This window comes from Manacus candei, unplaced genomic scaffold (genome assembly GCF_025592945.1).
Source record: "Manacus candei isolate 608988 ecotype Guabito, Panama unplaced genomic scaffold, ASM2559294v1 h1tg000031l, whole genome shotgun sequence".
In the NCBI taxonomy this organism is placed as follows: Eukaryota; Metazoa; Chordata; class Aves; order Passeriformes; family Pipridae; genus Manacus; species Manacus candei.
This window is the reverse complement of record NW_026138079.1, coordinates 85,247-112,550: the sequence shown is the minus strand read 5'-3', so window position 1 is coordinate 112,550 and position 27,304 is coordinate 85,247. Positions and strand designations below refer to the sequence as shown.

Here is a 27,304-nt window from a genome sequence, read left to right as displayed (position 1 = left end):
TTTTTGGGCTCCTCGTCTTATTTTGATTATTTTAGCCTCCTCTCCTCATTTTAATTTTTTTAGGCTGCTCTCTTGATTTTTATTCTCTTAGGCTCTTCTCCTGATTTTAATATTTTTAGGCTCCTTTCCTGATTTAAAATTTTTTTGGACTCCTGTCCTGATTTTTAGTTTTTTTGGCTCCTCTGCTGGTTTTAATTTTTTTTTGGCTCCTCTCCTCTTTTAGTTTTTTTAGGTTCCTCTCCTGATATTAATTTTTTTAGGCTCCTCTCCTGATTTTTATTCTCTTAGGCTCCTTTCCTGCTTTTAATTTTTTTAGGCTCTTCTGCTGTTTTTTTTTTATTTTTAGGCTCCTCTCCTGATATTAATTTTTTTAGGCTCCTCTCATGATTCTAGTTTTTGTAGGCTCCTGTCCTGATTTTAAGTTTTTTAGGCTCTTCTCCTGATTTTAATTTTTTTAGGCTCCTCTCCTGATTTTAATTTTTTTAGACTCTTCTCCTGATTTTAATTTTTTTAGGCTCCTCTCCTGATTTTAATTTTTTTAAGCTCCTCTCCTGATTTTAATTTTTTTAGGCTGCTCTCCTTTTTTTTTATTCTCTTAGGCTCTTCTCCTGATTTTAAGATTTTTCGGCTCATTTCCTGATTTAAAATTTTTTTGGCTCCTCTCCTGATTTTAATTTTTTTAGGCTCCTCTCCTGATTTTAATTTTTTTAGGCTGCTCTCCTTTTTTTTTATTCTCTTAGGCTCGTCTCCTGATTTTAAGATTTTTAGGCTCCTCTCCTGATTTTTAGGATTTTAGGCTCGTCTCCTGATTTTAGTTTTTTCAGGCTCCTCTCCTGATTTTAATTTTTTAAGGCTCCTCTCCTGATTTTAATTTTTTTAGACTCTTCTCCTGATTTTTATTTTTTTAGGCTCCTCTCCTGATTTTTGTTTTTTTTAGGCTCCTCTCCTGATTTTTAGGTTTTTATGCTCTTCTCCTGATTTTAAGATTTTTAGGCTCCTCTCCTGGTTTTAATTTTTTTAGACTCCTCTCCTGATTTTAATTTGTTTAGTGTCCTCTCCTGATTTTAATTTTTTTAGGCTCCTCTCCTGATTTTAATTTTTTTGGGCTCCTCGTCTGATGTTGATTATTTTAGGCTCCTCTCCTCATTTTAATTTTTTTAGGCTGCTTTCTTGATTTTTATTCTCTTAGGCTCTTCTCCTGATTTAATATTTTTAGGCTCCTTTCCTGATTTGAAATTTTTTTGGGCTCCTGTCCTGATTTTTTTTTTTTTAGGCTCCTCTCCTGCTTTTCATTTTTTTAGGCTCCTCTGCTGGTTTTTTATATTTTTAGGCTCCTCTCCTGATATTAATTTTTTTAGGCTCCTCTCATGATTCTAGTTTTTGTAGGCTCCTGTCCTGATTTGAATTTTTTTAGGCTCCTCTCCTGATTTTAATTTTTTTAGACTCTTCTCCTGATTTTAATTTTTTTAGGCTCCTCTCCTGATTTTAATTTTTTTAGGCTCCTCTCCTGATTTTTGTTTTTTTTAGGATCCTCTCCTGATTTTTAGATTTTTAGGCTCGTCTCCTGATTTTAAGATTTTTATACTCCTCTCCTGATTTTAATTTTTTTAGGCTCCTCTCCTGATTTTAATTTTTTTAGGCTGCTCTCCTTATTTTTATTCTCTTAGGCTCTTCTCCTGATTTTAAGATTTTTAGGCTCATTTCCTGATTTAAAATTTTTTGGGCTCCTCTCCTGATTTTAATTTTTTTAGGCTCCTCTCCTGATTTTTAGGATTTTAGGCTCCTCTCCTGATTTTTAGATTTTTAGGCTCCTCTCCTGATTTTCAGGTTTTTAGGCTCCTCTCCTGATTTTAGTTTTTTCAGGCTCCTCTCCTGATTATAATTTTTTAAGGCTCCTCTCCTGATTTTAATTTTGTTGTATGTGTTACTGTCCAGAATCTCTCCAAGGAAAGCTGTTACAAATTTAGAGGTAGGACTGGAATTTGGGGCTGTTCCCTACAAACTCCTGCAAAGCCTGAAGGACCGGGCTGATGACTGCTCTTAACAAAGGTGGTTTATTAATATTCCGTCAGATTTCCCTCAGCTCTGGGCAGGACAGGCAAGGGTTAGGGTGGGGAATTGTGCAAGCAAGACTTGTTATTTCTCCTGTGTGTGTGTCAGTTTGGCAGGGCTGGGAGAAGGAGGACTCGTGCGGGCACCTCCAGAGACAGCGGGAACGGGAGCGTGCTGCGGAGGAGGGAAATTCCAGGGGGTGGGTGCTGAGAAATTTGTCCTTCCCTCGCCCTGTGCTCTGCACTTAGCAATGGGTCAAGTGCAGAAGTTTCCTGGGGACCCTGGGAAATGATGCCGGGTCTGCCAAGAAAAGTGGGGCCAAAGGAGCAGGACCTGGGTCTGCCAGCGTGGGAGAAACAAGGGACGGGTCATCCTCTGCCTCCAGGAGGGAGGGCAGCAGGAAAGGCCACGGACTAAAGCACTGAAGTGCCGTTCCCCAGGGAGCCCCTGCCCAGACCTGAACTTGCTTCTGCACTTGCTGTCCCTTTCCCAGCGGAGCCGAAGCGTCGGGTGCGGCTGCCGGGGGGATGGAGCTGCCAAGGACAAACTGGGAGGGTGTTTGCGAGGGAAGGGGGTAGAAGGAGCTCTTGACGTGCTTTTTTTACTTCTTCATCCCACAGAATTGCCACGAGAGGAAATACTTCAGAGGGGCTTCCCTCCAGATAAGGCCTGAAGATGCCAGGAGGTTTCAGCCGGGAGGAAAGGAGCTGTGGAAGAAAAGCAGCCTAAAAACAGCCAGTGGGGATCATCAGGTTTTCCAGCCAAGAAGAACAAGGAGAGAGATGAGGGAATCGGGTTCCAATTCCTACTGATTTGGTGGGTGCAGGAATGATTTCTGTGTGTTTTCCAGTCCCTTTGGATTCCTGAGATGATTCTAAAATGATGGCTTTAGCAATCAACTAAATCGCAGATGTTGTTTTTGAGAGGAAATGATGCCAAAGAAATGCAGAGAGAGAGCATGGAATCATCCTGGGATCCTGGAGTGGTTTGGGTTGGAAAGGATCTCAGGGATCATCTCCTTCCACCCCCTGCCACAGGCAGGGACACCTTCTAATAGACCTCCAGCCTGGCCTTGGCCACTTGCAGGGATGGGGCAGCCACAACTTCTCTGTGCCAGGCCACCTCCCCACCCTCCCAGGGAAGAATGTCTCCCTTCTGTGCAATCTTTCCCTTTCTTCTCTGCAGGAAGTGGGCTGGGACAAGGGAATTGGCTCCCACGAGGCCGAGGATCAGAGCGGGCTGTGCACAGGGGACAACTTCCACTTCCGAACGGGGAAGGGCCCCTTCGTGCCCACCCCTGGCAAACTGGGACAGAGTAACATCTGCCTGCAGCTGGCTGGAGTTCCCGTTGGCTCTGGGCTTTCTGCCCACGGGCCAGGGATCATGGCCAGAGTCCTTCAAACCTGGGGCACAGTGGCCTTCACACCATCCCTGCAGCCCGTCCAGGGCAGGCTGCTGCCCATCGGCCCCTGATCGCAGGTGGGTGTAGAAGTGATGGTGTTTAGGGAATGCTGATTGTATTTCCCTGACTTTAGCCATGTGGTCATTAAAAAGAGAAAAATAACAAGTCTGTGGAAATGCCCTGCACGTGGGAGCTTGCGGCGCTCTGGGTTAAATCTTGGCTCTCTAACGTTAAAACTGTGGGCGAGGGGCGGTGGCCGAGCAGGGCCAGCGGCGGGGCCGGCCGGGGCCGGCCCGGGGGTCCCTTCCCCGCGGGGTCGCAGCCGCGGGACCCGCCCCCGCCCCGCGCGGCCCCTCCCGGCGCGCCCCGCCCGTCCTTGGGGGCTGCGGCCGCTCCCGGCGCTGCCGAGGCTGCCGGGGAGGGACCGGCCTGTGCTGGGGGCACGGCGTTCGTTCCTTGGGGTCGAGGGCGGCAGCGGGAGCGGCGCTGCGGGGCGGGACGGGCGGGAGGGGCCGGGGGAGGGCGGGGAAGCCGCGGCGGGGCCCGGGGGCTGCAGCTCTCTGGCTTCGCCACTGGCTTTGCAGACATTTGCCACCTTCAGAGGAGGCACAAATCCCCGCGGAGCTGAGCGAGGGGTGCGGGGAGTGCAGCGAGCTGGGGCGGGGCTGTGACCAGGGCAGGGTGTGCGCAGTGCCCCAAAACCCGCACCCAAAACCAGCCCGGAACAGCCCCGGAGCCCAGAGCGAAGCGCCGCGGGATCGCGCCGGCCCCGCCCCTCGGCCCGCCCAGGCCCGCCCCCCGGCTCGCGCCGCTCCGCCCGGCCCCGCCCCTCGGCCCGCCCAGGCCCGCCCCCCGGCTCGCGCCGGCCCCGCCGCCCGGCCCCGCCCTGCCCGCCCCCAAGAACCCCGCCGTCCCCGCTGCTCGCCTCGCTCCCCTTCTCCCGGGAGAGCTCCCGGCCGGGCCGTGACCGCGGAGCTCCCACCCGCCCTTCCCCGGCCCCAGCAGCGCCCGCCGGGGCTGCGGCGGCGGCGGGAGCCGCGCGGAGGGAACGGGGAGCGGGGCCGCGCCGAGGGGCGGGGCCGGGCTGAGCGGGCGGGGCGGGGCCGCAGGGCCAGGCGGGCTGGGATTGGGCGGAGGCGCTCGAGTGCTGATTGGGCAGCGCTGCCGGCCCGCGGTATAGAAGCGTCGGCGGGGCGTTTAGTGGCCGGCTGTGTGAGGGCTGAGGGTGTGGCCCCGCTGTTCCCGGGCTGCGGAGGGGAGAGCGCCTTGGCCGCTGGGTTTATGGACCGGGGGAGCTGCGGGCGTTTAGGTGAGCGTTGTGCTGGGCAGCGGGGGCCGGGTAAGCCCGTTACCTGCCGGGTAACGCCGGGGAGAGCCGTGGCATGGCTGTGGGGCCTGTGCTCTCTGGGTGTCTCAGGTTTTGCTTTGAAATTCCAAACCCTTTCCCCGTGCAGGGTTATGAGGCAAAGACTGCTTTAACTTGGTTTTTTGGTGCTGGGTTAATGCTTTTTGCTCGTTCTGTGTCCATTTGCAGCCTCGCTCGTGGTTTCCCCTGGTGTGGAGGCGAGTTGTGCTTCCTGCTGGGAGAGAGAACGGCCTTGGGAAGCTGCTCCATGAGCCACAGCTGTGCCGAGCCCGGCAGTCTGTCCAGGTAAGAGCAGGGCTTCTACTGCCCGTGAGGAGCTGGGTTTGCTGTTGGAAGATAGAATGTGCCCATGCCTTTAAATGCAAGGACAGGCAGAAGCCGGGAGGGACCCTGAGCAGGTTTGGTGGAGGTTTTGGCCTCCAAACCTCCAGGTTTGGAGGCCGCCATCTTAAGTGTGGCCTCCGGTCCTGGTGGCGCCATCTTGAGTGTGGCCTCGGGGCGGACTTCTGGGCCACGGCCGCCATCTTTGGCGTGGTCTCGGCACAGTTTGAAAAGACCTTGACTGTGGGGGAAGTGCCCAGGAAAAATGATTCCTTTTTTGCAGGGAGGCAGTTTGCAAGGACAGGTGAGTTGCTGTGCTCTCTAGCAAAAATACTCCCCTTGGGATGTCCAGGGTGAGGAAATGCTGGCCACGTGTGGGCTGGAGCAAAGGTGTGTGGGTGCCTGAGTGTGACAGCCGTGGGTGTGCAGGAAGGGGGTTCTGGTGCCATTGGAGCTGCCAGGGAGCCAAAAAGGGCACAGTTGTCTGAAAAAGGCAAAATGTTTTAGCCTCTGTTGACACGTGTACCAAAGGAGATGCAAATTTTCCCTTTCTCATCTGCAGACTTCACAATGCTCCCCAGGAAAGGAAGCTTTAGATTCCTTCCCAGCTTTATGCTAAAGGTTTCCTTCCTCCTGTCTCAGCACCCTTTCTGCTGTTGGGAGAGCACAAGGTGGATGGAGAGGATCCCCAGGCATCTGCAGGCACAAGGGACTCATACAACTGCGATTTTCCTATGCTCCTTGTGAAAGGGACTTTCAGGATACTCTTGGGAATGTGCCAGCTCTCCTGCTGAAGCTTTTCTATGGAATATTTGAACACAAAGAGTAAAACTAAAATCAGGTCTGTTCTGGAGTATGTTACACTTGTGCAAAGCTCCTTTCCTCTGTTTATTTTCTGTTCTGGAAAGAACAATCTGGGGTTCCTGGGCACTTCCTATTGAGTGATAATTTTGTACTGAAAGGGGAAAGGAGCTGTCTGTGGGAGGTCAGATGTGCATGATAAAAGCTTTATGCTTTTCAGACAGTAAAGTCTTAAAATATATAGCAGAGCTATATATGGCAATGAAGAGGATTACACTCAAATGCAAGGTTTTTAAATTTAATAATTTTGTGTGCTGTGTCGGTAAGGTACTTTTGTAATTTGTTATCTTGTTTTCTTTTCCTTAGGAGCCTTGCGTCTTTTGAGATCTCCTGATCATTTCAGCTGCAGCTTGGTATTTTTTCACAAGTGTTATCCCATCCCGAGGTGGAGTTGCTCTGTGTTGAGGATGGCTACAGACACCCAGGTTTGCAAGTAGTCAGTGGGGGGTTACAGCCCAGAGATGGAGCAAGGGCTTGGGTGTCAGCTTAGGAATTGCCAGGGGTGTTTTGAAGGGAGTATGGGTGGAAAGCAGTGTCCAGGAGCCCCCTAAATGCCTGTGAAGGCATCCACTGACTTTTCAGATGTGCCACTTAAGTTTTCCTCTCGTTCACCCAGATATTCTGCGCGATTACAGCTGCAGTCTTTGGCTGCAGGCGGTGACCCTGGGTGGTTTGCCAAAAGAGAAGGGAGACTCTTTGAGCTCTCCCCATATATCTGGGTGACTTTAGTTAGGGTTTCTTTACCGTGTCAGAGGGACAGGGTGTAAAGCAGAGTTGAACAGAACAGAGGCCAGAGGAGCAGAGCGAGAAGGTGGGTGGTTACCTGACATCAGCACAAAGACGTGGCTTTTGGCTCCACGTTTACTCGCTGTGTTAAGGATTTTGTTGTTTGGGTTTGTTTTTTCTTTGTTTTCAGATGCAGAGCCCTGGCCCCAGGAGGCTCTAGGCACCGGAGGGGAGGTGATCTGGGTGAGTCCCGGTGAGCAAGGTGAGCATTGACTCCAGGACAGAAGTAAATGGTCTTTTACAGGTGTTGTGGTGAATCTGTGCACATGCTTTGTTTGTTGTGTTTTCCAGGGGTTCTGCCACCTTCTAACAGACAGTCCAGTGCTTCAGGGCCCCTGCTGGTAAGAGGTCACTGTGGAGGAGAGGTAGGTAGGAGCTACCCCAGGAAAGCCATCCTTTCAGGCAGTATCTCAGTGTGTACATTTGCCTTTGGCTTTTTTACTTTGCAGAGAATGTGTGCAGCCTCAGAGGGCCGCAGCCACCTGCCAGTTAGGTTTGATGGTCTTCAGCTGTCCTTGTGAGCAATCTCCTAGTACTACGAGGGTCATCAATTAAGGCTGGACCTTTTCCAGTTGCAGGTGCCATCCAGCCTGTGTTTGGCAAAGGAGGAGCATTGAGGTTGAGTCGGGGAGGTAATGAGGAGGTGCTGGGGTCTCCCTTACTTTCAAACACACCACGTAACTTTTTTTCTCACTCCCCCAGGTACGGCACACGGTGACGGCAGCAGCCTCCGACTGGGGTCGGAGCCAGTGGCCCGAGAACCTCTCAGCTCAGGGGATGGTGAGTAGCCAGTTGCAGGGTTATCTCCCACGTGCTGCTGAACTCTTGTCTCAATTCCAGTTTTCTTTCTCGTAGCTGACTGAGTCAGGGATCACAGGACCCTCTGAGCCAGCCAGGTGTCCTTCCTTTACATGGAAGATGGATTCACATCCCCGGCTGTGGGAAAGATAAGTGGAGGACTAGCACCTGGAGAGGGGATGAGAGCTGGGTCCAGTTTTATGGTTAGGAGGGAGGGATTTTCAAATGAGCACAGGGGAAAGGGTCTGCCCTAACAGGCCCTTGGCACACATAGGAGGAGCAGTTTACTTTTCATCACTGGAGTAGAATGTGCAGGGCAGAGTCGTTCAGGTCTGTGTCGTGTCCTTTGTCCAGTCTGTGTTTTGTGTCTTAAAATTCACAATCACGGTGTCCTTTCTCAGAGTTCTCTCTCCTCGTTGCACCAGAGCACTTGTTGGGAAATGTGTCCTTGGAGTTTGTGTTGGGCCTGGAACTGCTCTGCCCTGCAGTGCAGACTTGGGGGTAGGTGGAGGAGAAAGGAGACTTTCCAGTTAACCTGTGGATAGGCTTAGCCACTGAGGGCAGGGCCTTAAAGTTAGGGCAGTGTTTGTTTGTGCAGGCTGTCTTTGGACCCCAGATGGCTTGTCTAAGGAGAAATTAGAATTGCACAGCAGTTAAGGTCCCTCCATCTATATGGCTGACTTTGGTAACTCGTTTCTATGCAGCGTCAGAGGGACTGGATGTAAAGCAGAGATAAACAGAAGAGGCTGGAGGAGCAGAGTCAGAAGGTGGGTTCTCATGTGAGGTCAGAGCCAAGACATGACTTTTGGTCCTAGGTTTACTTGATCATTTGGATGGTTTGGTGGTTTAGTTTTGGGTTTTTTTGGTTTTTTTTTCAAGATGCAGAGCCACCGGCCCAGCAGACGATAGGCACTAGAGGGAAGGTGAGCCTGGTGAGGAAGGTGAGCAGGGACTGCAGGACAAAATTAGATGCTTTTTTGCAGGCGGTGTGCTTGTGGTGAATCTGTGTACATACTTGTTTTTTTGTTTTCCAGGCAGTGCACCGACTTCTGACGTGCAGTCCAACGTGATGGGGACCCTGCCTGTAAGAGGTCACGGTCAAGGGGTGTCAGACAGAAACTGCCATGGGGGCAGCAAACTCTTGGGCAGTATCTCAGTACTCACATTTGCCTCTGGGGTTTTTTTGCAGGAGATGTAGACAGCCTGACAGGGCCGAAGCCAACTCACAATGAGGAGATGGACACGGTTTGGTCCCCTGGAGCTGTCCTTGTAGGTAATCTCTGAGTATTAAAAGGATCAGCAATGAAGCACTGAGCTTTTCTGATTGCAGGTGCCATCCGGGTAACCTTTGGGAGCAGATGAGCATTGGAGGTGAGTCGGGGGGGGAGGCAGGAGGAGCAGGGATCCACTGCAGCTTTAGAAATGCCCTCTAATTGTTTCTCTCTCTCGCTCAGGTATCCCAGAAGATGACAGCACATTGTCCAAGTCTGGTCAGAGCCAGCGACATGAGGGCCTGCCTCGGTGCCAGTGAGTAGAGGGATCGTCGGGGCTGGGGCCACGTGCCACACTACTCAGATACGGTGTCTGGTTTTCTTTCTTGCAGTTGACTCCGAGTACTCTCAGGATGACAGGAACCTCTGAGCCAGCCCAGGTGCCCCTCCTCTGCATCAAAGATGGATTCACATCCCCGGGTCTCAGAAAGATAAGTGCAGGGCAAAGACCCAGAGAGGGGTTGGGAGTCGGGGCAAGTGTGTGCATTGCCCGGAGGGATTTTTGCAATTAGTACGGTGCAGTGGGTGTCCTGTAGCAGGTTATTTGGAGACCTCAAAGGAAGGGCTTACTTTGTATCATTGGATTCCCGTGTGCAGGGCAGAGCAGTTCCGGTCTGTGTCACGTCCTTTGTCTCCTCCATGTTTGTGTCCTTCGTCTCTTAATTGTGTCACATGGTGTGTGTCATCACAGGTATGGGGTGTCTCACTTGGGGTCAGCCTGGAACTGCTCTGCCCTGCTACGTGGATCAGTGGGTAGATAGAATATTGCTCAGGGTCCCACATCAACATGTCAGTTCCCTCAGACAGTCGAGCCGATGGCTGTACGGTCCTGCCGGATGGAGCAGGTGTCCATAACTCGTGTGCAATCATTATAGCTGAGTGTTGTGGAGCTGATGGTACTTGGATAGCAGGGCCTTGAAGCTGGGTTGTCATTTGTATTCTTGTATGCTGCGGTCAGAGTTCTCACTCGCTCAGTGGAAATGAGTTCTTTGAAGTGGTTAAGGTCTCAGAGACCATGTGGGTGACCTGACTAACCCTTTGTTTTTTGTTGGTTTTTTTCAGATAAGTGGACACAGTGTACCCCAGACGGAGACGAGTTGAAGCAGCCTGGGAAGAAGGTTGTCTTGGGTGTTGGATGAAGGATGTCAGTTTTAGCTGTAGGGGTCCTTTCTCTTGTGCCTTTTTGTTCTTTATTTTCCAGATGGGGCCCAATCGGTCTCAAGGCGTAGCGGCTCAGCAGGGAGACGAGCGAGGTGAGAATTTTACTCCCCAGCCGAATTTGGAGTTAGTTTTAGGATGTCATCTATGTGGTCAATCTATGCATATATGTTGTAACTGTTTAATTTTTTTTTCTATCCCATACACAACCCTTTGCCCGTCTGCTGAAGGTGCCGAAGGTCCATCCGATCAGAGGTCAAGCTAAAGGAGCCCGAGATAGGCAGTACATCAGCACAAGCCTCCATGTCTGGGTTGTCTTGCAGCGGCCGTCTGTCCACTTCACAGTGTGTAGCAACGCTTCGGTGTGCAGTCTGATGGGGTTTAGAGGTTTTTGGCTTTCCTTGTGAGCCATCCCTAAATGTTTGAGAGCTCAGTGTTTGAGCATTTACCCATTTCATTTGCAGGGGTGATCTTGGGAGCAGCTGAAGAGAGAGGAGCCTTCTAGGTGAGTTGGGGAGGCAGCAGGAGGAGCGGGGATCCCCTGCAGCTTTAGAGATGCCTTCGAATTTTGTGTCTCACTCACTCAGGTATCCCGGAAGGTGACAGCCACAGTGTTGGACTCCGGTCAGGGCCTCGGTGATGGTGAGTAGGGGGATCACTGGGGTTCCAGCCCCGTGCCACTCTACTCAGATATTGTGTATGGTTTTCTTTTTCACAGTTGACTTCGAGTACTCTCATGACAACAGGAACCTCTGAGCCAGCCCAGGTGCCCCTCCTGTGCATTGAAGATGGATTCACAGCCCCGGGTCTCGGAAGGATAAGTGCAGGGCAAAGACCCAGAGAGGGGTTGGGAGTCGGGGCAAGTGTGTGCATTGCCCGGAGGGATTTTTGCAATTAGTATGGTGCAGTGGGTGTCCTGTAGCAGGTTGTTTAGAGACCTCAAAGGAAGGGCTTACTTTGTATCATTGGATTGCCGTGTGCAGGGCAGAGCAGTTCCGGTCCGTGTCACGTCCTTTGTCTCCTCCATGTTTGTGTCCTTCGTCTCTTAATTGTGTCACGTGGTGTGTGTCATCACAGGTATGGGGTGTCTCACTTGGGGTCAGCCTGGAACTGCTCTGCCCTGCTACGTGGATCAGTGGGTAGATAGAATATTGCTCAGTCTCACATCAACATGTCAGTTCCCTCAGACAGTTGAGCCTACGGCTGTACAGTCTGTGAGCAGGATTGTCTTGCGATGCCCTGCTGGGGTGTATAGAGTCACAGCTAGGTAGAGTAGCAAACAGTGTCTATGGTATGGGCATTTGTCAGGGGTCTTTGGGCTTATAAAATGTATAGGCTCAGTTTGGGGGTAAGTCCAAGGTCACAGAAGGCACACTTCAGAGTCTTTTTGTCTTACAGCCACCCAAAGGAGACTCAGGTTCCTGGGGTGAAAGACAGCATCGGTTTTCCCGGAACTTCCGGCGACCGGGGAGAGATCGGCCGAGCGATCATCGATGGAAACTTCTGAGAGCCACGGGGAGTCCCTGCCCAATGACTTCTGGACTGCATCGTGTAGCATCGTATCTGTTTATTTAGTGTTGCAGGTTGCTTCTTAGGCGTAGTTATTGTACTTTACAACTAGAATAGGAAAAGTCCAGCCGCCGTTTATGTTGTCATTTGGATTGCCTTGTACCACTCTGTGTCATACACTGTATAGTTGGAGTCGTATCGGTCCGTATCTGAACGTCACGGCGTCGCGTTCTGTGTGTCAGGAATTGTGTATCGTTGCGCCTTTGTTTGTAGCACTTATGTCGTGTCACTTGTATTGCCATGTAATGTTCTGTCTGGTATACTTCTATATTTGCAATTGTATTGCTCTGTATGTGAATGTCATAGTGTTGTATTGCTGTGCATCAGTTAGGAATTGTATAGCTTTGTACCTTACTTTGTTTTGCTTTTGATATTCTGCCATTGATACTGCCTTGTAATGCTGTGAGGGGTGTGCTCGGGCATGAGCGGCATGCGTGTTTTGTCAGGCTTGGCAATTTGTTTCTTTTTGGAGTTTTTTTTTTGAGGCTCCACGGGAACCACGTTCCCAAGGGAGCGTTTTGAGCGTGTGCCGATATTCAGGGTTGGCTTGCGGCTTTGGGGTATGGTGGAGGTGTGGCAATGCAGGGGATGGGTGTGTGTAATGTAGTATTCTAACCTTGTGTTTGTTTCTCTTTCAGGATTTTTTCCACCATTTTAGCTTTAGAATAAAAAAACCCCAACCGGGGTTTGTTTTTTTTTTTCCTCCCGGCTGGGTTTTTTTTTCCCAGGTCCCGGCCGGTCTGCGAGGCGATGTTCATCGCCAGTGTTTGGGCACAGGCCGACCCGGGACCCGGGTTTTGTCAGGCAGGATGATTTTTTGATTTTTGAGGCTTCCCGGGAACCCTGTTCCTGAGGCAGCATTTTCAGTGTGCGCCGATATTCAGGGTTGGCTTGCGGCTTAAGGGAGGGGTGGAGGTGTGGGGATGGAGGGGTTGGGGCCCTGTAATGTAGTATTCTAACCCGCTGTTTGTGCTGTTTCTCTTTCAGGATTTTTTACACCATTTTAACTTTAGAATAAAAAAACCCCAACTGGGGGATTTTTTTTTTTTTCCCCCCGGCTGGGGTTTTTTTTCCCAGGTCTCGGCCGGTCTGTGAGGCGATGTTCATCGCCAAAGTTTGGGCACAGGCCGACCCGGGACCCGGGTTTTGCCAGGCAGGATGATTTTTTGATTTTTGAGCCTTCCCAGGAACCACGTTCCTGAGGGAGTGCTGTAACTTGGATACTAACCTGTGTTGTAAACTGTATTGTAACTTGTATGCTGTCCTGTGTTGTAACTTGGATACTAACCTGTGTTGTAAACTGTATTGTAACTTGTATGCTGTCCTGTGTTGTAACTTGGATACTAACCTGTGTTGTAAACTGTATTGTAACTTGTATGCTGTCCTGTGCTGTAACTTGGATACTAACCTGTGTTGTAACTTCTGTACTAGCCTTGTGTATTTCACAAGGTCACAACAAGTCATTCAATAAAGTTGCAATAAAGGTTTGGGGACTTTTCCCCTCTTTGGGGGTTTTCCCCCTCTTTGGCTCCTGTCTTTATTTTCCGTCATGTAGTCTTTTCTGTTTTTCTCTTCCCTTCTTTCCCTTGCTCATCTTCCTCTCTCTTCTCTCTCTTCTCTTGCCTTCATTTCTCTTAGTCACTTCTCTTAATCTCTTCTCTTAGTCACTTGTCTTGCTTTGAATTCCCTTGCTCTCTTCTCCTCCTTTTAATTATCTTGCTCTCTTCTCCTCCTTTTAATTCTCTTGCTCTCTTCTCCTCCTTTTAATTCTCTTGCTCCCTTCTCCTGCTTTTAATTCTTTTGCTCTCTTCTCCGGCTCCTCTCCTGATTTTAATTTTTTTAGGCTCCTCTCCTGATTTTAATTTTTTCACGCTCCTCTCCTGATTTTAATTTTTTTAGGCTACTCTCCTGATTTTAAATTTTTTAGGATCCTCTCCTGATTTTTATTGTATTAGTCCCCTCTCCTGATTTTAATTTTTTCAGGCTCCTCTCCTGATTTCAGTTTTTTTAGGCTCCTCTCCTGATTTTTAGATTTTTAGGCTTCTCTCCTGATTTTAATTTTTTCAGGCTCCTCTCCTGATTTTAATTTTTTTAGGCTCCTTTCGTGATTTTTAGGTTTTTAGGGTCCTCTCCTGATTTTTAGATTTTTAGGCTCGTCTCCTGATTGTAATTTTTCTGGGCTCCTCTCCTGGTTTTAATTTTTTTAGGCTCCTGTCCTGATGTTTATTGTATTAGTCCCCTGTCGTGATTTTAATTTTTTCAGATTCCTCTCCTGATTCTAATTTTTTTAGGCTCCTCTCCTGATTTTAATATTTCAGGCTCCTCTCCTGATTTTAATTTTTTCAGGCTCCTGTCCTGATTTTAATTTTTTTAGCCTTTTATCGTGATTCTAATTATTTTAGCACCTCTCTTGATTTTAATTTGTTCAGGATCCTCTCCTGATTTTTATTTTTTCAGACTCCTCTCCTGTTTTTAATTTTTTTAGGCTCCTCTCCTGTTTTTTATTGTATTTGTCCCCTGTCCTGATTTTAATATATTTAGGCTCCTCTCCTGATTTTAATTTTTTCCGGCTCCTCTCCTGATTTTAAATTTTCAGGCTCTTCTCCTGATTTTTATTGTATTAGTCCCATCTCCTGATTTTAATTTTCTCAGGTTCCCCTCCTGATTTTAATTTTTTTCTGCTCCTTTCCTGATTTTAATTTTTTAGGCTCCTCTCCTGATTTTAATTTTCTTAAACTTCTCTTTTCATTCTAATTTTTTCAGGCTCCTCTCCTGGTTTTAATTTTTTTAGGCTCCTCTCCTGATTTTAATTTTTTAGGCTCTTCTCCTGATTTTAATTTTTTAGGCTCTTCTCCTGATTTTAATTTTTTTAGGCTCCTCTCCTGATTTTAATTTTTTTAGGCTGCTCTCCTGATTTTTATTCTCTTAAGCTCTTCTCCTGATTTTAAGATTTTTAGGCTCATTTCCTGATTTAAAATTTTTTTGGCTCCTCTCCTGATTTTAATTTTTTTAGGCTCCTCTCCTGATTTTTAGGATTTTAGGCTCGTCTCCTGATTTTAAGATTTTTAGGCTCCTCTCCTGATTTTAGTTTTTTCAAACTCCTCTCCTGATTTTAATTTTTTTAGGCTCCTCTCTTGATTTTAATTTTCTTAGACTCTTCTCCTGATTTTAATTTTTTCAGGCTCCCCTCCTGATTTTAATTTTTTTAGGCTCCTCTCCTGATTTGAATTTTTTTGGGCTCCTCGTCTTATTTTGATTATTTTAGCCTCCTCTCCTCATTTTAATTTTTTTAGGCTGCTCTCTTGATTTTTATTCTCTTAGGCTCTTCTCCTGATTTTAATATTTTTAGGCTCCTTTCCTGATTTAAAATTTTTTTGGACTCCTGTCCTGATTTTTAGTTTTTTTGGCTCCTCTGCTGGTTTTAATTTTTTTTTGGCTCCTCTCCTCTTTTAGTTTTTTTAGGTTCCTCTCCTGATATTAATTTTTTTAGGCTCCTCTCCTGATTTTTATTCTCTTAGGCTCCTTTCCTGCTTTTAATTTTTTTAGGCTCTTCTGCTGTTTTTTTTTTATTTTTAGGCTCCTCTCCTGATATTAATTTTTTTAGGCTCCTCTCATGATTCTAGTTTTTGTAGGCTCCTGTCCTGATTTTAAGTTTTTTAGGCTCTTCTCCTGATTTTAATTTTTTTAGGCTCCTCTCCTGATTTTAATTTTTTTAGACTCTTCTCCTGATTTTAATTTTTTTAGGCTCCTCTCCTGATTTTAATTTTTTTAAGCTCCTCTCCTGATTTTAATTTTTTTAGGCTGCTCTCCTTTTTTTTTATTCTCTTAGGCTCTTCTCCTGATTTTAAGATTTTTCGGCTCATTTCCTGATTTAAAATTTTTTTGGCTCCTCTCCTGATTTTAATTTTTTTAGGCTCCTCTCCTGATTTTAATTTTTTTAGGCTGCTCTCCTTTTTTTTTATTCTCTTAGGCTCGTCTCCTGATTTTAAGATTTTTAGGCTCCTCTCCTGATTTTTAGGATTTTAGGCTCGTCTCCTGATTTTAGTTTTTTCAGGCTCCTCTCCTGATTTTAATTTTTTAAGGCTCCTCTCCTGATTTTAATTTTTTTAGACTCTTCTCCTGATTTTTATTTTTTTAGGCTCCTCTCCTGATTTTTGTTTTTTTTAGGCTCCTCTCCTGATTTTTAGGTTTTTATGCTCTTCTCCTGATTTTAAGATTTTTAGGCTCCTCTCCTGGTTTTAATTTTTTTAGACTCCTCTCCTGATTTTAATTTGTTTAGTGTCCTCTCCTGATTTTAATTTTTTTAGGCTCCTCTCCTGATTTTAATTTTTTTGGGCTCCTCGTCTGATGTTGATTATTTTAGGCTCCTCTCCTCATTTTAATTTTTTTAGGCTGCTTTCTTGATTTTTATTCTCTTAGGCTCTTCTCCTGATTTAATATTTTTAGGCTCCTTTCCTGATTTGAAATTTTTTTGGGCTCCTGTCCTGATTTTTTTTTTTTTAGGCTCCTCTCCTGCTTTTCATTTTTTTAGGCTCCTCTGCTGGTTTTTTATATTTTTAGGCTCCTCTCCTGATATTAATTTTTTTAGGCTCCTCTCATGATTCTAGTTTTTGTAGGCTCCTGTCCTGATTTGAATTTTTTTAGGCTCCTCTCCTGATTTTAATTTTTTTAGACTCTTCTCCTGATTTTAATTTTTTTAGGCTCCTCTCCTGATTTTAATTTTTTTAGGCTCCTCTCCTGATTTTTGTTTTTTTTAGGATCCTCTCCTGATTTTTAGATTTTTAGGCTCGTCTCCTGATTTTAAGATTTTTATACTCCTCTCCTGATTTTAATTTTTTTAGGCTCCTCTCCTGATTTTAATTTTTTTAGGCTGCTCTCCTTATTTTTATTCTCTTAGGCTCTTCTCCTGATTTTAAGATTTTTAGGCTCATTTCCTGATTTAAAATTTTTTGGGCTCCTCTCCTGATTTTAATTTTTTTAGGCTCCTCTCCTGATTTTTAGGATTTTAGGCTCCTCTCCTGATTTTTAGATTTTTAGGCTCCTCTCCTGATTTTCAGGTTTTTAGGCTCCTCTCCTGATTTTAGTTTTTTCAGGCTCCTCTCCTGATTATAATTTTTTAAGGCTCCTCTCCTGATTTTAATTTTGTTGTATGTGTTACTGTCCAGAATCTCTCCAAGGAAAGCTGTTACAAATTTAGAGGTAGGACTGGAATTTGGGGCTGTTCCCTACAAACTCCTGCAAAGCCTGAAGGACCGGGCTGATGACTGCTCTTAACAAAGGTGGTTTATTAATATTCCGTCAGATTTCCCTCAGCTCTGGGCAGGACAGGCAAGGGTTAGGGTGGGGAATTGTGCAAGCAAGACTTGTTATTTCTCCTGTGTGTGTGTCAGTTTGGCAGGGCTGGGAGAAGGAGGACTCGTGCGGGCACCTCCAGAGACAGCGGGAACGGGAGCGTGCTGCGGAGGAGGGAAATTCCAGGGGGTGGGTGCTGAGAAATTTGTCCTTCCCTCGCCCTGTGCTCTGCACTTAGCAATGGGTCAAGTGCAGAAGTTTCCTGGGGACCCTGGGAAATGATGCCGGGTCTGCCAAGAAAAGTGGGGCCAAAGGAGCAGGACCTGGGTCTGCCAGCGTGGGAGAAACAAGGGACGGGTCATCCTCTGCCTCCAGGAGGGAGGGCAGCAGGAAAGGCCACGGACTAAAGCACTGAAGTGCCGTTCCCCAGGGAGCCCCTGCCCAGACCTGAACTTGCTTCTGCACTTGCTGTCCCTTTCCCAGCGGAGCCGAAGCGTCGGGTGCGGCTGCCGGGGGGATGGAGCTGCCAAGGACAAACTGGGAGGGTGTTTGCGAGGGAAGGGGGTAGAAGGAGCTCTTGACGTGCTTTTTTTACTTCTTCATCCCACAGAATTGCCACGAGAGGAAATACTTCAGAGGGGCTTCCCTCCAGATAAGGCCTGAAGATGCCAGGAGGTTTCAGCCGGGAGGAAAGGAGCTGTGGAAGAAAAGCAGCCTAAAAACAGCCAGTGGGGATCATCAGGTTTTCCAGCCAAGAAGAACAAGGAGAGAGATGAGGGAATCGGGTTCCAATTCCTACTGATTTGGTGGGTGCAGGAATGATTTCTGTGTGTTTTCCAGTCCCTTTGGATTCCTGAGATGATTCTAAAATGATGGCTTTAGCAATCAACTAAATCGCAGATGTTGTTTTTGAGAGGAAATGATGCCAAAGAAATGCAGAGAGAGAGCATGGAATCATCCTGGGATCCTGGAGTGGTTTGGGTTGGAAAGGATCTCAGGGATCATCTCCTTCCACCCCCTGCCACAGGCAGGGACACCTTCTAATAGACCTCCAGCCTGGCCTTGGCCACTTGCAGGGATGGGGCAGCCACAACTTCTCTGTGCCAGGCCACCTCCCCACCCTCCCAGGGAAGAATGTCTCCCTTCTGTGCAATCTTTCCCTTTCTTCTCTGCAGGAAGTGGGCTGGGACAAGGGAATTGGCTCCCACGAGGCCGAGGATCAGAGCGGGCTGTGCACAGGGGACAACTTCCACTTCCGAACGGGGAAGGGCCCCTTCGTGCCCACCCCTGGCAAACTGGGACAGAGTAACATCTGCCTGCAGCTGGCTGGAGTTCCCGTTGGCTCTGGGCTTTCTGCCCACGGGCCAGGGATCATGGCCAGAGTCCTTCAAACCTGGGGCACAGTGGCCTTCACACCATCCCTGCAGCCCGTCCAGGGCAGGCTGCTGCCCATCGGCCCCTGATCGCAGGTGGGTGTAGAAGTGATGGTGTTTAGGGAATGCTGATTGTATTTCCCTGACTTTAGCCATGTGGTCATTAAAAAGAGAAAAATAACAAGTCTGTGGAAATGCCCTGCACGTGGGAGCTTGCGGCGCTCTGGGTTAAATCTTGGCTCTCTAACGTTAAAACTGTGGGCGAGGGGCGGTGGCCGAGCAGGGCCAGCGGCGGGGCCGGCCGGGGCCGGCCCGGGGGTCCCTTCCCCGCGGGGTCGCAGCCGCGGGACCCGCCCCCGCCCCGCGCGGCCCCTCCCGGCGCGCCCCGCCCGTCCTTGGGGGCTGCGGCCGCTCCCGGCGCTGCCGAGGCTGCCGGGGAGGGACCGGCCTGTGCTGGGGGCACGGCGTTCGTTCCTTGGGGTCGAGGGCGGCAGCGGGAGCGGCGCTGCGGGGCGGGACGGGCGGGAGGGGCCGGGGGAGGGCGGGGAAGCCGCGGCGGGGCCCGGGGGCTGCAGCTCTCTGGCTTCGCCACTGGCTTTGCAGACATTTGCCACCTTCAGAGGAGGCACAAATCCCCGCGGAGCTGAGCGAGGGGTGCGGGGAGTGCAGCGAGCTGGGGCGGGGCTGTGACCAGGGCAGGGTGTGCGCAGTGCCCCAAAACCCGCACCCAAAACCAGCCCGGAACAGCCCCGGAGCCCAGAGCGAAGCGCCGCGGGATCGCGCCGGCCCCGCCCCTCGGCCCGCCCAGGCCCGCCCCCCGGCTCGCGCCGCTCCGCCCGGCCCCGCCCCTCGGCCCGCCCAGGCCCGCCCCCCGGCTCGCGCCGGCCCCGCCGCCCGGCCCCGCCCTGCCCGCCCCCAAGAACCCCGCCGTCCCCGCTGCTCGCCTCGCTCCCCTTCTCCCGGGAGAGCTCCCGGCCGGGCCGTGACCGCGGAGCTCCCACCCGCCCTTCCCCGGCCCCAGCAGCGCCCGCCGGGGCTGCGGCGGCGGCGGGAGCCGCGCGGAGGGAACGGGGAGCGGGGCCGCGCCGAGGGGCGGGGCCGGGCTGAGCGGGCGGGGCGGGGCCGCAGGGCCAGGCGGGCTGGGATTGGGCGGAGGCGCTCGAGTGCTGATTGGGCAGCGCTGCCGGCCCGCGGTATAAAGGGCCGGCGGGGCAGGTGGGGGCGGTTGTGTGTGAGGGCTGAGGGTGTGGCCCCGCTGTTCCCGGGCTGCGGAGGGGAGAGCGCCTTGTCCGCTGGGTTTATGGACCTGGGGAGCTGGGGGGCGTTTAGGTGCGCGTTGTGCTGGGCAGCGGGGGCCGGGTAAGCCCGTTACCTGCCGGGTGCCCCTGGGGGGAGCCGTGGCATGGCTGTGGGTCCTGTGCTCTCTGGGTGTCTGAGGGTTTGCTTTGGGATCCCAAACCCTTTCCCCGTGCAGGGTTATAAGGCAAAGACTGCTTTAACTTGGTTTTTTGGTGCTGTGTTAAGGCTTTTTGCTCGTTCTGTGTCCATTTGCAGCCTCGCTCGTGGTTTCCCCTGGTGTGGAGGCGAGTTGTGCTTCCTGCTGGGAGAGAGAACGGCCTTGGGAAGCTGCTCCATGAGCCACAGCTGTGCCGAGCCCGGCAGTCTGTCCAGGTAAGAGCAGGGCTTCTACTGCCCGTGAGGAGCTGGGTTTGCTGTTGGAAGATAGAATGTGCCCATGCCTTTAAATGCAAGGACAGGCAGAAGCCGGGAGGGACCCTGAGCAGGTTTGGTGGCACGACAGCAGTTTGAAAAGACCTTGACTGGGGGAGAAATGTCCAGGAAAACGATTCCTTTTTTGCAGGGAGGCAGTTTGCGAAGACAGGGGGGTTGCTGTGCTCTCTAGCAAAAATACTGCCCTTGGGATGTCTAGGGTGAGGAGATGTTGGCCACGTGTGGGCTGGAGCAAAGGTGTGTGGGTGCCTGTGTGTGACAGCCATGGGTGTGCAGGAAGGGGGTTCTGGTGCCATTGGAGCTGCCAGGGAGCCAAAAGGGGCACGGTTGTCTGAAAAAGGCAAAAAGTCTCAGTCTCTGTTGACACGTGTACCAAAGGAGATGCAAATTTTCCCTTTCTCGTTGCAGACTTCGCAAAGCTCCCCAGGAAAGGAAGCTTTATATTCCTCCCCAGCTTTATGCTAAAGGTTTCCTTCCTCCTGTCTCAGCACCCTTTCTGCTGTTGGGAGAGCACGAGGTGGATGGAGAGGATCCCCAGGCATCTGCAGGCACAAGGGACTCATACAACTGCGATTTTCCTCCAGCCCTCGTGAAAGGGACTTCCAGGATACTCTTGGGAATGTACCAGCTCTCCTGCTGGAGCTTTTCTATGGAATATTTGAACACAAAGGGTAAAACTAAAGTCAGGTCTGTTCTGGAGTATGTTACACTTGTGCAAAACTCCGTTCTTCTGTTTATTTTCTGTTCTGCAAAGCACAGTCTGGGGTTCCTGGGCACTTCCTATTGAGTGATTCCATGAAAATAATTTTGTACTGAAAGGGGAAAGGAACTGTCTGTGGGAGGTCAGGTGTCCATGATAAAAGCTTTATGCTTTTCAGTCAGATAAGCCTTAAAATATCTCACAGTGTATAGGAATGCCTGGCTTCTAAAAGTCACCAGCTGAGTCTTAGAGGCTTCTTTGAAGAGCTGTTTTCAGGCAGGCAAATTGCCCCCCAGGAGGGACTCTGTGCCTGCTCTCCCGTGGCTCCAAGGGATCTCTGGCCCTTCACGCCGGCACCGAGATTTTCTCGGGAAGGGCCTCAGATCCCCGGACCAGTCTGGGACACAGGCAAGGTCCCCCTGCATTTTGGGACCAAATTGGCCCCCTGGAGGGACAGTGCTGTTGGTGCCCCCCGGGTTGGGGCACCCCGAGGACTCCAGCGCGCACCGAAAGGATTATTCGCGGAGATCCTCGGGGTGCCCGGCCCTGGGGAGCTCAAAGCAAGGTCCCTGCCATGGATTCAGGCATTGCTGAGAGTATCCCAGGGGTCCCTGTCCCTGCTAGACAGGGAGCTCTCTAATGGGCTGTAATTGGGTTCTAAAAGTGGTGCTCCAAGTGCCAAACAAGTGTGGGATTGGGATTAAGAAATGAGCAGTGAGGGTGCAATTGGCTGTTTTCTCTGGAATGTGACTGTGAGAGCTGCAGGAGTGCCAGGTGTGTGTTCCAGTCCCCAGCATTTGGTTTGCACCTGTCCTGGTCAGACACAAGTACAATTTCCTCAGTCCTGAACACAGCAGAATGAGAATTATGGACTGGCAGTGTTAAGGTGATTGGTGTGACAGGGGTCAAACTGGGAAAACATTGGGGAATTCCTCAGTTTGTGTTTTTGCCAAACTCACCCAAACCTCTGCTAGGAAGTGATGGGCTGGAAAAGTTGAGGCAGAAATGGAATTGAAAACTGGGGCTCTTGACACTGTAATTGCTGAAACTAAATGTGTCCAAGCAGCAGCTCTTGTTGTGCAGGGAATAACTCCTGTCAGCAGCAAGGCCCTGACTGAAGTGGCAGCTGCAGTTGTTCCTGTGGTGTGGGCCAGTGGAGCTGCAGGAGAGTGGAAGAGGGCAGAACCTGTAGGTATTACCCCCGATGTGGGATCTCTATGGGTAAGGCCAACCCAGTATCCTTTAAAATCAGAATGCCAGACTGGATTGGTTGCAGGAACAGCTAAATTGGCTCCTCCTGGTTTGCTTGTAGGACGTGAATGCAAGAACCTGCCAAGAAAACCAGTGGACAAGATGATTGATTAGTGCAGGACCTGAGAGAAGCACCTTGAATGACAACCTGGAGGAGTTTCCAGTATTGGATTTAAAAGATGGCCTTTGCATCTCCTTGAGCAAGGAAAGCCAAGAAAGCTTTGCTTTTGCAGGAGAAAATGGGGCAAGCAGGCAGGAAGAAGAGAAGCCCCGTGACTCCTCCCTGAGCCCCAGACAGCCCATGAACTGCCTTGCTGGGAATGGTGGGACGGGCTGGACTCTGCATTGCTCCCTCGGGATGTGTGGTAAGACTGTTATGGCAACTTTTTGAATAGATGGTGCAAGGGCAGCCTTTAAGCAGCTGAAGCATTCCCTGAGGAGAGCTCTGGGTCTGCCAGATGTGTCAGAACTGTTGGAAGCATCTTTGGTGGGGAGGGCAAACAAAGGCCAAGGTGTGCAGTGACCCCCCTGAGAAGGGACTTTGAGTTAATGGCATCCCTGATGGTGAACTTTGTGGGCTGTTCCCCCTGTAGGGCAGGTGATAGTCCCAGCTCCAGTTATGGGAAAAATGGTTAAAAGGGAGCCCCAAAAGCTGGAAGTCCTCCTGGAGGCTCCTGGCAAAGAGAGTTTGCTGCGTTCCCCCTGACAGAAGGACAGTGATAGCTTTTGAGTGCTGGTAGATCCTTTTAATAGATAGCCTTGAGTGTGTCCTTGTTGCACCAGTAGGACTTATCAAAGTCCCCATATTCCAGGAGATAGACACATTGAAGTTTAAAATATTCTTCCTAATCCTTTGTTGGCTTGAGGCTCTCCCCTCAGGAACTGCAGGAACTCCTGGTGCCGCCTGGGCCGATGGATTGGACGCCCCAGCCTCTCCGTTCCTGCCCAGCCACTGGGGCCGTGTCCAGTGGTGGCACTGCCAGCCCTGCAGGTGAAGTGGGAAGGGCCTTTGCAGGTCTTGTGGGTCACATTTATAGCAGGTAAAGTTGCAGTAAAAGGACCTGGGGTCTGTTATTCTTGAGTTCAGAAAGCTCCTTTTGATTGGTGAGCAGGACAAACTGGATCCTTAAGAGTTCCCATCCGTGTTTGTGTCTCAGCCTGTGTTAGGATTCAGGGCTGTAGCTGTTGTTGTCACTGAGGAGTCAAACTGTGCTTTAAATAATGAGACCCTGGCCTGATGGCCCAGTGTTAAGAAAAAAGGGGGAATGCTCTCTGAGTGTTGAGATGTAACAAGGGCTAATCCTTTTTGCAGTGGGATGGAGCCTGGAAAGTGCACAGAGCTGAGCCCAGGGATTGAAAGGGACCAAGCAAGGGAGGTGAAGAAAGAAGGAAGAAGGGAAGTGAGGCAGCAGGCAAGCAGCACCAAGTTGCTGTGTAAGCAGGTGAGTTGTGTTGAGGTTCCTCAGGCAGGCACTGAGGACTTGGAGGGCTCCAGACAGAGCAGACCTGGGAAGGCCCTCGGTGAAGCCCCTTGGAAACCTTCTAAGGGTAGTTGTGTATGGTGATAAGTGTTGGGAAATGTCCTGAATGTGGAACAGGAATGCAGGGAAGGAAAATGAGCCCTCCTGTAATGCTGACCCCTCCCATCAGCTGCAGTGGAGACCCCTCTGTGTGCCCTTTGGGAGCAGATTGCCAGGACCCCCGTGGGGCTGGGATCATGGCAGAGTGTTGTAAGCAAGGAATGCCTGGCTTCTAAACCTCACCAGCTGAGTTTTAGAGGCTCCTTTGAAGAGCTGATTTCAGGCAGGCAAATTGGCCCCCAGGAGGGACTCTGTGCCTGCTCTCCCGTGGCTCCAAGGGATCTCTGGCCCTTCACGCCGGCACCGAGATTTTCTCGGGAAGGGCCTCAGATCCCCGGACCAGTCTGGGACACAGGCAAGATCCCCCTGCAGTTTAGGACCAAATTGGCCCCCTGGAGGGACAGTGCTGTTGGTGCCCCCCGGGTTGGGGCACCCCGAGGACTCCAGCGCGCACCGAAAGGATTATTCGGGGAGATCCTCGGGGTGCCCGGCCCTGGGGAGCTCAAAGCAAGGTCCCTGCCATGGATTCAGGCATTGCTGAGAGTATCCCAGGGGTCCCTGTCCCTGCTAGACAGGGAGCTCTCTAATGGGCTGTAATTGGGTTCTAAAAGTGGTGCTCCAAGTGCCAAAGAAGTGTGGGATTGGGATTAAGAAATGAGCAGTGAGGGTGCAATTGGCTGTTTTCTCTGGAATGTGACTGTAAGAGCTGCAGGAGTGCCAGGTGTGTGTTCCAGTCCCCAGCATTTGGTTTGCACATGTCCTGGTCAGACACAGGTCCAACTTGCTCAGTCCTTAACCCAAGAGAGGGAGAATGAAGGACTGGCAGTGTTAAGGTGATTGGTGTGACAGGGGTCAAACTGGGAAAACATTGGGGAATTCCTCAGTTGGTCTGTTTGCCAAACTAACCCAAACCTGTGCTAGGAAGAGATGGACTGGGGTCTCTGATCTCCTGGGCAGTTGTTTTGCATGACCTGGGAGCCTCTGGGATTAGACTGGCCTGGGCAGACAGGGAGCAGTTTGTCCTGTGGAGCTGGGCTGGGTTTGTTGAGGATGCCTTGGGAGGCAGGGCTGGAGAGGCTCCTCTGTTGGCTGTAGTGGTGGAAGGTTGTAGCAGCAGGGCTGGAGCCTTCGCCCTCCTGCTCCCCCCGTGAGCCCCGACGGGCCCGTGCCCTTGGCAATGGAGGGCCCCCCATTGCTGAGTCAGCGGTTCCGGGGGCCAGGAGGGATGGGATCAGGATGCCGAGCTCCGCCCAGGGCCAGGGCTGCCAGTGTTCAACCATGCAGGGAACTGAAAGCACAGTGAGATGGAGGCCAAGCTGCAGCACAGGGATGGGTGAGAAAAGACCCTGGTCCTCAGGTGGAGCTTTGAATTCCCTGGAAAAATGGATCCTGTCAGATGGATCAGGCCCTTGTGGGTGCTGGAGCAGAGGCCTCTCTCATTTTTGGTCACCCTGAAAGGTTGCAAGGACAGCAAGTTCTGACTGCAGGATGAGGTGGCAAACAAAGTGAAGTGGTCCAGAGAAAAGCTGAGGCTAAAATTGGCCCTGTGCCAGAGCAGCCTCGTGCAGTGCTTGTTGCTGTCCCTGAGTGTCCCATTGCAGTGGACATTTCCAAGGGTGCCTTGTGCTGGGGAGCACTGGGGCAGTTCCCTTTCCCTGGGCAGGGCAGGCAGGGCACGTTTCCCCCCTCGAGGGTGGCTCCACAGTCCCCCCCTGTGCCCTGGGAGCGTGGCAGAACACCTGGACCCACTGTCCTTGCCAGAGAGGGCACAAGGGATGGTTGGATGGGGGAGGGAATGGCTCAGGGAGTACAAGCACCATTACAATGAGTAGGGCAGCACCTGGAAAGGAAGAAGGGGAGTTAATCCAGACAAAATCCAAGCACCTGCCCAACCTGTGATATTTTTAGGAACTCAGTGGTGCTGTGGTCCCCAGGAAGTATTGCCCAGGACTAGGCAGGAGACTTCAGGCTCTGTCACCCCCAGAGCAAGTGTCCAGGGGCAGGCAGTGGGGAGGCAGCTCTGTTGTTGAGGATGGGGTTATTTTCTCTGCTTTATTTTGTCTCCAGAGATGTTCTTCCCATTAATCCAAACTGACTCCATCTCCTAACTCTCTGAAGAGGTTTTCTGCTTTTTGTGGGAGGGTAAGGTTTGGGTTCTAACTATAGAAGAGCCAACAAAATAAAGGCTTCGTGGCAAACAAATGGTGTCTCCCAAACTCTTTGTACTTCAAATAGATGCCTTTATTCTTAGTTTTTTCTTATTGGTATTCTCAAGGTACTTAATACCCTGTCTACAGTTATTTATTTTGGCTTCTCTTTTTTATTTGTTACAGAGTTGATGTGACTGACTTCTTTTTGAAATGCAGCAGTGCTCTCAAGGATATTTCCCCCCCACTCCTGGGCTTGTGCAGGGCTGTTGAGTCCATGTGTGCCACTGTTCTTGTCCCAGGGGGACCGAGTGACATTTGGAACCAAACCTGGGGACTTGAACTCTAGGAATGTTTCTGTGTCTTTGAATTTTAAATTGCACATGAAGCAGAAATATGTTTGTGTTTTCCAGGTTATATTGTCATGAAAATAGAAATGCATCATTGGATCTTACTCCTCTGAGGGCAAACCACCAGACTGATCATTTCTTAGTCCATCAGACCCAGTGCCAGGAACTCAGAGGGGTGTTTGTGTGCAAATGTGCTGAGTGGTGGTGGCCCCCGTGAGACTGTGACCAGCTGGAAATGTGTGTGTGTGTGTGTGCAGAGCTGGGCTGGATCCCTTGGGATTTGGCTCCCAGATCCCCCCCAGCCTTCAGGAAAACCAGAGGCCACCGAACCCTGAGGGAAGGGAGTCCCATTTGCAGAAGGGTTTGTAGATTGGGGAAAAGCTCTCCAGAACAAAGCCTGTGTTCCAAACCCCTTCAGGCCAAAGTCAAGGAGCACAAACCCTGGAGTCATCAAGTTATGAAGTTTGGTTCAAACCATTTCCTAATAAGTCAGTTTTAATGAAGTGTTAAAAGGAGAACTTAAATAAGGGTAATTTCTGATGGAGAATAATGGGAAGAAGTGGTTTAAGTTAACTAAACATGTTTTATATCAGTCCATGGTTATTTAATTGAGCATTGTTTGGAATTTTTCTTTTTGCATTGTTCCTGGTGTGCTTTTCTCTATCTAAGGGATGTTTGGAGGCCTTTTTGATTGCTTGAAGGTTTTTAATGTCAGTGCTGGATTGGGGTGGACAGTCATTGTAACATGATTTAGAATTCGATGCATTTTATTCTGTGTGCCCTGTTTGATGTCTCGTGTTCAGCGAGTGACTGGTCAGAGTTTGGCCCAAGCCTTTGTTTTTCAGGTGAAAAACCCGAAGGGGGAATTGTAGTTGCAGCTTTGCCCTTGAGCTGCAGCTGGAGCCTGGCCAAAGAACAAGGCAAAGCTCCCTGGGGAAGGAAGGGGGAGCCAGAGAAGAAAAGCAGCTGCAGCCAGAAAGGTGGGTTTGGGCGGGAGAAGAGCTGCTGTGACCCAGCAAGGGGCTCTGGAGGGCTCTGGGGTCCCTATAATGGCTCTGGGGTCCCTGTAGGGGCTCTGGGGTCTCTGTAGGGACTCTGGGGTCCCTCTCGTGGCTCTGGGGTCCCTATAATGGCTCTGGGGTCCCTCTCCTGGCTCGGGGTCCCTCTCCCGGCTCGGGGTCCCTCTCCCGGCTCGGGGTCCCTCTCCCGGCTCGGGGTCCCTCTCCCGGCTCGGGGTCCCTCTCCCTGCCGGCACAGGAGCTGCTGCCGCCCCAGCAAGAGGCAGAGGAGTCGCTG

The 27,304-nt window shown here is 50.5% G+C and overlaps 1 protein-coding gene and 3 long non-coding RNA genes across 8 annotated transcripts; all 4 read left to right on the top strand.

The window, feature by feature from the left end:
* The first annotated feature begins 345 nt into the window (after positions 1–345).
* Positions 346–2,956, top strand: LOC127472734 (uncharacterized). Its single transcript, XR_007905136.1, has 2 exons — positions 346–2,251; positions 2,673–2,956. It is a non-coding gene; the product is annotated as an uncharacterized LOC127472734 (long non-coding RNA).
* Positions 2,957–4,741: 1,785 nt separating this feature from the next.
* LOC127472733 (uncharacterized) lies at positions 4,742–9,092 on the top strand. Its single transcript, XR_007905135.1, has 12 exons — positions 4,742–4,763; positions 4,989–5,105; positions 5,784–5,982; positions 6,309–6,427; positions 6,919–6,990; positions 7,080–7,153; positions 7,238–7,568; positions 8,012–8,353; positions 8,466–8,527; positions 8,621–8,677; positions 8,776–8,957; positions 9,041–9,092. It is a non-coding gene; the product is annotated as an uncharacterized LOC127472733 (long non-coding RNA).
* Positions 9,093–10,293: 1,201 nt separating this feature from the next.
* On the top strand, positions 10,294–12,610 carry LOC127472735 (uncharacterized). 4 transcript variants are annotated; one of them, XR_007905140.1, is made up of 5 exons: positions 10,294–10,377; positions 10,480–10,520; positions 10,603–10,657; positions 10,734–10,878; positions 11,414–12,610. It is a non-coding gene; the product is annotated as an uncharacterized LOC127472735 (long non-coding RNA). The 4 variants fall into 4 exon arrangements; XR_007905139.1 differs by having other exon boundaries at positions 10,603–10,878; XR_007905137.1 differs by having other exon boundaries at positions 10,301–10,520.
* A 2,561-nt stretch (positions 12,611–15,171) lies between these two features.
* Positions 15,172–27,080, top strand: LOC127472726 (uncharacterized). 2 transcript variants are annotated; one of them, XM_051791312.1, is made up of 8 exons: positions 15,172–17,065; positions 17,487–18,345; positions 19,804–19,920; positions 20,389–20,651; positions 22,165–22,296; positions 22,811–22,922; positions 23,244–23,373; positions 25,845–27,080. In XM_051791312.1, the coding sequence occupies exons 2-8, from the start codon at positions 18,011–18,013 to the stop codon at positions 25,848–25,850; spliced, it is 1,095 nt and encodes a 364-aa protein (XP_051647272.1). In that variant the 5' UTR covers positions 15,172–17,065; positions 17,487–18,010; the 3' UTR covers positions 25,851–27,080. The 2 variants fall into 2 exon arrangements, 1 of the variants encoding a protein (XP_051647272.1); XR_007905128.1 differs by lacking the exons at positions 22,165–22,296; positions 22,811–22,922; positions 23,244–23,373 and having other exon boundaries at positions 15,494–17,065; positions 20,389–20,667; positions 25,845–27,062.
* Positions 27,081–27,304: the final 224 nt, after the last annotated feature.

Coding starts and splice junctions, on each gene's coding strand:
- LOC127472726 (XM_051791312.1), top strand. CDS start 18,011: ATGTCTCCCTTCTGTGCAATCTTTCCCTTTCTTCTCTGCAGGAAGTGG. Junction 19,921..20,388: donor GAGCCCGGCAGTCTGTCCAG/GTAAGAGCAGGG, acceptor TTCTCGTTGCAG/ACTTCGCAAAGCTCCCCAGG. Junction 22,297..22,810: donor TTGCTCCCTCGGGATGTGTG/GTAAGACTGTTA, acceptor CTCTCCCCTCAG/GAACTGCAGGAACTCCTGGT.